The 10059-nt window shown below is 47.6% G+C and overlaps 1 protein-coding gene across 1 annotated transcript in view; it reads left to right on the top strand.

Annotated features, from left to right (window-relative positions):
- Positions 1-480: 480 nt before the first annotated feature.
- The window catches only part of ncanb (neurocan b), a 95419-nt gene continuing 85840 nt past the window's right edge, over positions 481-10059 (top strand). The window contains exons 1-3 of the mRNA XM_067968634.1: positions 481-512; positions 4091-4170; positions 6693-7091. Coding sequence (XP_067824735.1) covers positions 481-512; positions 4091-4170; positions 6693-7091 — 511 coding nt within the window. The remainder of the gene's footprint in view (positions 513-4090; positions 4171-6692; positions 7092-10059) is intronic.

The following is a 10059-nucleotide window of genomic DNA, read 5'->3' as shown; positions in this document are numbered from 1 at the left end:
TGCACCCTGGAGAAGCAATGGCTTCACACTCCCTAGTTCCACGTTTCCCCTCCCTCTTTCGGGCAGATAAAATGCAACTTTCCGAGGTGCTTGGTTATTTCTTTAAGCACAGGACACGGTTCAAGGAACAGTTTGGCAGTGGATTCCCCCATCGGTGAGTAAGCCAGTTCTGTTAAGAAATTAGGTCACCACAGTCAAACTCTGGAAGCCCATCTCTCTCTCACAGCGCAGTTACCCAATGAGCTATTGGGGAGGAGAAAGGGCAGAGAGACCCTTCCACCAATTTGTGACCTGCTCCCTTCCTCATGGAGTCTCCCATCTCTCTGCTGGCTGTAAGGGTCCTATGTGAATTGAGCTCAGGGACGTCTCAGCCCAGTTCCAAGTTGGAACTTGTCCATGACACAAAAAGTATCCTGAAATTGGCAGTTTGTCTTGGAAAGGCCTTAAGAAGAGTTGGCACGGGGAAGTGGGAATGTCGCAATGATGGATCAGAAGTTCTCCATTCCACGAAGGTGAGGTTGGCAAAACGCACACACACGGGGAGGAGGGGGGAGCTTTCTTCTCTGTGCTACGTGATTGATTTTTTGATTTTTTGTTCTTGGAATGTGGGTCACACTGGCGAGGGAGGTGTTTATTGCCCATCCCTAGTAGGGTTTTTACGACAATCTGGCAGCTTTCATGGTCAATATTCCTGGTGCCAGCTCACAAATTACCAGATTTATTCAATCCAGTTCCAATCGTGGGATTTGAACTCTCACTCTCTGGGTTGCCTGATCCAGTACCTTATCACAATTGTACCCTGTCTAGTTTTTTTAGAGATGGGTTGATCATTTTGTTACACATGCATCACAGTAATGAACACGCCCCCACATCCTGACACACCGATAAACAGATTTAATCACTCGTGATAAAGATGATTTGTCCGACTATTCTAATAAAGTAGTCACGGAGCCCAGTAACTGAAAGTGTTGCTGCCATTTTTTCCTGAATCAAGGTACATTTATCTTCTGTCCTACAATAATAATAAGAAGCAGGGCCATCCTTTTGTATAACTACATCTTCAGGACCCCATGTGGATATAAATTGCCCCTTTTTCTCAGGCACCATCTGTAACCATTTCAAAGCTGCTGCCATCAACCCTGTCCTCAAAAAAAAACAATTCAAGCCCCATCTGTCCACTCCAATACCCCCCAACTCTAATCTCCCATTCCCCTCCAATACCCCCCAACTCTAATCTCCCATTCCCCTCCAATACCCCCCAACTCTAATCTTCCATTCCTCTCCAATCCCATCCCATCTCTAACCTCCCATTCTTCTAGAATACTGCCCATCTCTGACCTCCCATTCCCCTCCATTAGCCACTATCTCTAACCTCCCATTCCCCTCCATTACCCCCCATCTCTGACCTCCCATTCTCCCTCCAATACCCCCATCCCTGACCTCCCATTCCCCTCTAATACTCCCCCATCTCTGACCTCCCATTCTCCCTCCAATACCCCCCCATCTCTAACCTCCCATTCTTCTAGAATACTGCCCATCTCTGACCTCCCATTTCCCTCCATTACCCCCATCTCTGACCTCCCATTCTCCCTCCAATACCCTCATCCCTGACCTCCCATTCCCCTCTAATACTCCCCCATCTCTGACCTCCCATTCTCCCTCCAATACCCCCCCCATCTCTTACCTCCCATTCTCCCTCCAATACCCCCCATCTCTGACCTCCCATTCCCCCTCCAATATGCCCCATCCCTGACCTCCCATTCCCCTTCAATATGCCCCATCGCTGACCTCCCATTCCCCCTCCAATACTCCCCCATCTCTGACCTCCCATTCCTCCTCCAATAACCCCCCATCCCTGACCTCCCATTCCCTTTCAATACGCCCCATCCCTGACCTCCCATTCCCCTCCAATATGCCCCATCTCTGATCTCCCATTCTCCTCCAATACCCCCCATCTCTGACCTCCAATTCCCCTCCAATCCCTCCCATCTCTGACCTCCCATTCTCCTCCAATACCCTCCACCTCTGACTCCCATTCCCCTCCAATCCCTCCCATCTCTGACCTCCCATTCCCCTCCAATACCCCCATTTTTGACCTCCAATTCCCTTCCAATACCCCCCATCTCTAACCTCCCATTCCCCTCCAATGCCCCCATCTCTAAACTCCCATTCCCCTCCAATAACCCCCCATCTATGATCTCCCATTCCCCTCTAATACCCCCCATCTCTAACCTCCCATTCCCCTCCAATGCCCTCATCTCTAAACTCCCATTCCCCTCCAATAACCCCCCATCTATGATCTCCCATTCCCCTCTAATACCCCCCATCTCTAACCTCCCAGTCCCCTCTAATATCCCCAATCTCTAACCTCCCATTCCCCTCTAATATCCCCCATCTCTGACCTCCCATTCCAGTCACTGTACTTCAAAGGCATCTGCCACGCCCACCAGAGAATGGCATTGGCAGAAATTGCAGGGCCACAGCGCACGATTCCCTGAGCGCTCGCGCCTGTGATGTTCCGAGATGTGCTCAGGGGTGGGGACGCCAAGTCGTGGACTCCTGGCTCAAAAGCAATATCGTTTGGCGTGAAACCTATCGAATAGTTGGGAGTGACACTGCCTGAAAGGGTGATGGAAGCAGATTCAATAGTAACTTTCCAAAGGGAATTGGATAAATACTTGAAGGGAAAAAAATTACGGTGCTATAGGGAAAGAGCAGGGGAGTGGGGCAATTGGATAGCTCTTTCAAAGAGCCGGCACAGGCACAATGGGCCGAATGGCCTCGTCCTGTGCTGTACCTACTATGATACTATGACACGAGGAGATACTTTCCTGACTGTTGACCTCTCTCACTCTGATAAGCACAAGATTCCATTGTAAAAAGAAATGGGAGAAGCCAGAAATGGTTCTTTATTGTATCCATATGATTTATATCAATTAGTGTTAATTGTATTCAGGTGGTGGATATCAATTGGGGACTCTCTTGTATCCATTTATATGAGGGCTTATTTAGAGTGTGGTGGGTGTAATGCGGATCTCTGTGAATAAAGGCTTGGAAGCAACTGAAGACCAGGCTCTAGTATTCTAGCCTTCGCTACCTGGCTATCCAGTTTATTACAACGGTAAATTAAATAAAAAGTGTGGTTTTGTTTAGTTAAATAAGTTGAAGGACCCTGAGAAATGTCAACAGATTGCATGGATACTTTGTGAACTTTTGTGGCTATAAGTAAAACTGCGGCACAAAGAATGTAAACTCGATCAGAAATTGCTTGGAGCATATATACATAAATATATATATATATATATATATATACATGTGTGTGTGAATAATCCGCCTCTCTACCTCTCTCTCCTTCTTTATGATGCTTCTTAAAACCTACCTCTTTGACCAAGCTTTTGGTCACCTGTCCTAATATCTCCTTATGTCTGATAATGCTCCTGTGAAGCGCCTTGGGATGTTTTACTACATTAAAGGTGCTATTTAAATGCATGTTATATATACGTGTGTGTGTGTGTGTGTGTGTGTGTGTATATACACATATACAGAGGCTGGGTCAGAGATCACCTTGTACAAAAGGTAGGCACTGTGTAACATTAATCAGGGCCAGAGTCTCCTGGACTACTTTCGATCGCCTAAGGGGGTCACAGAGGAACTTTTGCAGATTTTTTTCCCCCCTGATTGGCCTGTGTTTTTATCTGGTTGTTCACCTCTCCCAGGAGATCGCGTGGCTTTCGGGGTGAGGGTGGACAGTGTGTATATTTTGATGGACACAGCATCGCAGTTGTGAGGGACAGGCAGGATGGATCAGAGGTTTTTTTCCCCTGTCTGTCGTTGTTCGTATGTTGCTTTACATGTTTCAGTTCTCTCTCTCCTGCAGCGAAGGTGTGACCAGCAAATTGTCGCTTCGAGCCTCTAAAATATTTATTGTTCGGTGTCTGGTGTTTCAGTCAGAACCTTGGCGAGGGGGAGGGGAGAAGGAGGCAGGGCTAGTGAGAACTAACTCACCGACGAGGCAGTCAGTTCTGCAAGCAGCAATTCATTGAGCCTTTTAGTAATAATCCCCAGAGAAATCTTTTCCTTCTTGTTCCAGGTTAAGCATGTTAAATGCGCCTCTTCACACCGGATGGCTCTGTCTCTGCCTGGCTTCTGCTGCGTCTCTGCACGAGGCAGGTAGGTTCGCGATTTAAAATTTGGGGAAGGACTGGGACGTGTGTGAAGAGGAATGTGGAGTTCACCATCCCTAAAAATTATTTAAAGAAGTGCTCTTTCTCAGTCAGTGAATGGCCAGCCTGCACTGAGACAGTCAAAGTAGCGAGATGCCAGGTTTAAAAAAGGGATTTGCATTTCTATATCGAGTTAATGACCTCAGAACATCCCAAATGCTTTACAGAAAATTAAGTACTTTTGAAGTGTAGTCACTGTTGTAATGTAGGAAACGCGGCAGCCAATTTGCGCACAGCAAGATCCCACAAACAATGTGATAATGACCAGGTAATCTGTATTTTAGTGATATTGGTTATTGGCCAGGGCACCGGGGAGAACTCTCTTGCTCTTCTTTGTTTAATGCCTCAGAATCTTTTACACCTTGAGAAGGCAGACGGGGCCTTGGTTTAACGTCTCATCTGAAAGACGGCACCTCTGACAGTGCAGCGCTCCCTCAGTATTGCACTGGGAGTGTCAGCCTAGATTATCGGCTCAAGTCTCCGGAGTGGGACTTTTTTGCACTTCCAGATGGATGTAAAAAATCCCATGGCACAATTTCGAAGCAGAGCAGAGGAGTTCTCCCCGGTGTCCTGCCCAATATTTATCCCTCAACCAGTATCACCAAAACAGATTATCTGGTCATGATCTTATGGCTGTTTGTGGGATCTTGCTGTGCACAAATTGGCTACTGGGTTTCCTACAGTACAACAGTGACTACACTTCAAAAGCCCTTCATTGGCTGTAAAGTGCTTTGGGATGTCATGAGGTCGTGAAAGGCGCTATATAAATGCAAGTTCTTTCTTTAACCCTTCAATGTGGAGGTTTTCATATGCACTCAACAATGCTTCTACATATATCGACAACTAACAAAAGAAAAACAGGTGGTATAAATGCAGTATTAAGTATCCCGGAAGATATGAAGACTTTGCAAGTCTGCGCAAAATGTAAAGATCCACACAGTGGAACGAAAAGATTGGCATCAAAGGAAAAATGATGCTACAGTAATTCAGCCATGGAAATGATCCATTTGATCAAAAGGCACAGTCTGATATTTAAATAAAACTAACAATTCAAAGTTTGCTACAAGGGTTTAAAATTACGTGTCGAAAGGGACTAATATGAAACAGATTATAATGAGTTGGATTACAAGCCCCGGAAGGAAGTTTTGGGTTAGTAGGCGGCCTTTTGTACAGCACAGTATACAGCAGCTTTGCAACACCTCATACTTTGTGCCTTACACTTTAATCATGAACCTCTCTGATTTCACAGTATTATGCATTACCTTACTTCGTATTAAATTGCATTGTGTCTCAGCTGTTCAAACCTCAGGAAGCCTCAGTTGGCAGCTTGTCCATTCTCAGTTATCGCTGGTGTCTAGTGGACTCTCCTGGTCTCACACGCTTGGTAACTGCACAAGGTGTCATCCATAATGTTGATAAATTGTCATATCAATCAACCTCCAAGTGATATGGTTATCTTGTTTATTATAGGAACATAGGAACAGGAGGAGGCCATTCAGCCCCTCGAGGCTGTTCTACCATTCAATCAGATCATGGCTGATCTGTACCTCAACTCCATTTACCTGCCTTTGTTCCGTATCCCTTGATACCCTTACCCAACGAAAATCTATCAACCTCAGTCTTGAACATTTCAATTGTCTCCCAGCATCCACGTCCTTTTGGGGCAGGTAGTTCCAGATTTCCACTACCCTTTGTGTGAAAAAACCTTCCTGATTTCACTCCTGAACGGCCTAGCTCTGGTTTTAAGATTGTGCCCCCTTGTTCTGGATTCCCCCATCAGTGGAAGTTATTTCTCCGTATCTACCCTATCGATTCCGTTTATCATTTTAAACCGCTTGATTAGATCACCCCTGAACCTTCTACATTCAAGGGAACACAAGCAAAGTTTATGCAACCTGTCCTCATAATTTAACCCTTGCAGCCCTGGTATCATTCCAAAGCCAATATATCTTTCCCGAGGTTTGGTGCCCAAAACTGAACTCCAGATAGGGTCTGAAGAAGGCTCTGTATAGCTGAAGCATTGTAACTTGTTACAGGCAGCCCAGTGGGGCAGTGTATTGCTGCCACCACCCATAGACTGTGGAGGGGTAGGACGTGATTGTCAGCATGCCAAGGCCCCCAGGCTCAGTAACGATGCCATGGGAAGGTGCCAGGTGGATGCGAGGTCCTCCCCCAGTTGGAGAGATGGTCAACTTTTTCAAAAAAGAATTGGAAGAGCTTTCAGTTCAGGCACAGCAGTTGCTTCGAAGGTGACATAAGCAAAAGAACCGTCGGCTGCGGAATATTATGGGAAAGGTGGGATAGGAGAGAGGAAATTGGATTTAGAAAATGTAGAACATAATGCTTCTACTAAGAAAAAAAACAAACTTTCAGAACTTCTGATAAAGTGTGATGTGTACCAATGATTTAATTTTAACCTTTGACCTTGCGTTCGTTCATCTCTCTCCCTGCGCCCCTCCCGAACAACAGGTGTCGATTATGAGAAGATAGTGAACATAAAGAAGGTCCAACATCAGCCGGTCGTCAGGGGATTAGCAGATTCCGCACTCCTGCCCTGCATTTTCTCCGTGCTTCCCACTTCAGCCATTGACCCCTCTTTGCTCCCCGACCCCCCGCGCATCAAATGGACTAAAGTCTTGCTCGAAGGAGGGAGAAGAAAGGAAATCCCTGTGTTGGTAGCCAAGAACAACACCATCAAGCTAAACCCGGCCTATCGGGGCAGAGTCAGCCTGCCCGGCTATGGTCCGTTCCACTACAATGCCACCCTGGAAATTGTCGCTCTGCGGGCAAGCGACTGGGGCATCTATCGATGTGAAGTGGTTGTGGGGATTGATGACGAACAGGACACAGTCCCTTTAGAGGTTACGGGTAAGTAGCTGGGACACAGATGCTACAATACACCGAGACATGAAAAGACCTAGGTGAACCCTCTAAAAGAAAAGAAAGAACTTGCATTTATATAGCGCCTTTCACAACCTCGATATCCCAAAGCGCTTTACAGTACTTTTTGAAGAGTAGTCATTGTTGTAAGGTAGGAAACGTGGCAGCCAATTTACGCACAGCAAAGTCCCACAAACGGCAATATGATAATAACTAGATAATCTGTTTCAGTGATAAATATTGGCCAGGACACCAGGGAGAACTCCCCTGCCCTTCTTTGAAATAGTGCCATGGGATCTTTTACATCCACCTGAGAGGGCAGACGGGGCCTCAGTTTATCGTCTCATCCAAAAGACGGCACCTCCTCAGCGCTGCACTAGATTTTATGCTCAAGTCTCTGGAGTGGGACTTGAACCCACAACCTTCATGAACTCAGAGAGCAAGAGAGTGCTACCCACTGAGCCACAGATGACACCAAGTCACAGTGTAGGACACCATCAGAAAAGGCAAGCAGAGAAGGTGAGGTAGATCAGGATTGGGCGACGCCAATTGTGGGGTTTTAAAAGGGCGTACACCATAGAGGAAATGGAGGTAAGGAGATCGGCAGCTAGGAGATTCCGGGAAAGAATAAATGATTGTAGGAGATTGCAAGGCTGGGCAGATGCTCAACGCCACAACCCCTCCCTCGATACCCACTGTGGAGAGCTGCCGATCTTTGCTCATTGTGTCCCCGTGAGGAAAAAAATTGAACACAACCAGCCAAGCCAGGCTGCTCTTGCGCACCTCCTGGTGGCTGGCCCACGAACAACATGGACCTTGTTTTGGTCCCTCTGATGTAATAATGAATGTGGAGAAATCATGGGCTGTATTCCTCCAAAAACCATGTGTGCCACGATCCTGGCAATCGCACTGGCACTGTGCCCACTGGTGCCCTCCGGTGCCACAGTGCATGGGGGTCAGTGGGAGGAACTCCCTTCCTAACAGCACTGTGGGAGAACCGTCACCACACGGACTGCAGCGGTTCAAGAAGGCGGCTCACCACCACCTTCTCAAGGGCAATTAGGGATGGGCAATAAACGCCCACATCCCATGAACGAATAAAAAAAAAGCATGGCAGTAGCACCACTATGGGTATATCTCCATATACCACTATGGTGCCAATCTACTGGAACATCTGGTGCCTGCCCAGTGTTCGTTTCCCCTCCCCCAAGACCCCATGCCATTCGCCCCCTTGGCTCTCTCTTTAAGGGGGGTGGGGGTGATCCAATTTCTATAAAAAAAACAAGACTTTTCTCTAAGGGTCCAAATAGCTCCCCTTGGCTGAATTCCCAGGTGAATCCCACCCAGAGGCTGGTGGGTCTCATCTCTCAGTCTATCTCGGCACCGGGACTCTCCACCCCCTTGGCATTGTAAGGGACGGGCAAATTTATGCCCCTCCTAAGGCCAACTGGGAACTCTGCTACCCGTATCCTAACTTGCACTAACTCCCATTTGCCCATCTCCCCTGTGCTCACTGACCTTCATTGGCTCCCGGTCCGGCGATGCCTCGATTTTAAGATTCTCATCCTCATGTTCAAATCCTTCCATGGCTTCGTCCCCTCCCTCTCTCTGTAACCTCCTCCATTCCCACAACCCTCCGAGATCTCTGCGCTCCTCCAACTCAGGTCTCTTGTGCATCCCCCACTTCCTTCGCCCCACCATTGGCGGCCGTGCCTTTAGCCATCTAGGCCCTAAGCCCTGGAATTCCCTCCCTAAACCTCTCCGCCTCTCTACCTCTCTCTCCTCCTTCAAGGCGCTCGTTAAAACCTACCTCTTTGACCAAGCTTTTGGTCACCTGTCCTAATATCACCTTAAGTGGCTCGGTGTCAAATTTTTGTCTGACGATCGCTCCTGTGAAGCGCCTTGGGCCGTTTCACTATGTTAAAGGCGCTATATAAATGCAAATTGTTATTGTTTTAGCTTGATGCTGACAGGGGTTGCCTGAGGTGGGAGAACGTTCCATTTCCCAAAATTAAGACCCCCTTGCCTTGAGGAGCAGAAAACTTGCATGCGACCAAAACTGCAGCGACTGACACAACGACTCGAAGGAGTTAACTGTTCTCCGGTAGCCATAGCAACCAGTAACAGCGACCCACAATAACAGACTGGGCCACATGCAGATAAAGATTGCGTGAACGTACTTTTACCTGCCTGAATGACACAGGGAATAATATATACCTGGGATGATGAGCGGTTTAATAACTGTCATCCGAATCTTGACGTTAGATTGCGGCTTTGAAACCGTGCCCTGGTGCCTGCCGTTATCTATAAAATATAGTTTCAATTCTACGTGGGTGTATCGATCTGGCTGTATGTTGCCAGTGAATGGCAGCTGTCGGTATATTCCGTAGCCTTGGTGCATCGTGACAGGACTAGTAATGACAGTCATTACTGCAGCTTTATCAGAGTTAACCTGTAGCTGATTAACGCCAGGTTCTGTGCCTTGTATGCAGTATTATTAAGAAAGAACTAGTATTTATACAGAGCCTTTCATAACCTCAGAACGCCCCCAAAGTGCTTTACAACCAACGAAGCACTTTTTTGAAGTGTAGTCACTCTTGTAATGTAAAGAAATGCAGCAGCCAATTTGCACACAGCAAGGTCCCATGAACAGCAATGAGATAAATGACCTGTTTTTTTAGATGTTGATTGAGGGATTAAATATTGGCCAGGGCAATGGGGAGAAGTCCCCTGCTCTTCTTCGAAATAGTGGGACCTTTTATGCCCACCTGGGAGTGGAGTGGAGGGTGGAGTGGAGGGTGGAGTGGAGGGGTGGAGTGGAGGGGTGGAGTGGAGGGCGGAGGGGAGTGGGGAGTGGAGGGTGGGGTGGAGGGAAGGGTGGAGTGGAGTGGAGGGTGGAGTGGAGGGTGGAGTGGAGGGTGGGGTGGAGGGCGGGATGGAGTGGAGGGAAGGGTGG

Source organism: Heptranchias perlo, chromosome 29, assembly GCF_035084215.1.
Source record: "Heptranchias perlo isolate sHepPer1 chromosome 29, sHepPer1.hap1, whole genome shotgun sequence".
Taxonomy (NCBI): domain Eukaryota; kingdom Metazoa; phylum Chordata; class Chondrichthyes; order Hexanchiformes; family Hexanchidae; genus Heptranchias; species Heptranchias perlo.
This window is presented reverse-complemented; position numbering and strand designations above follow the sequence as displayed.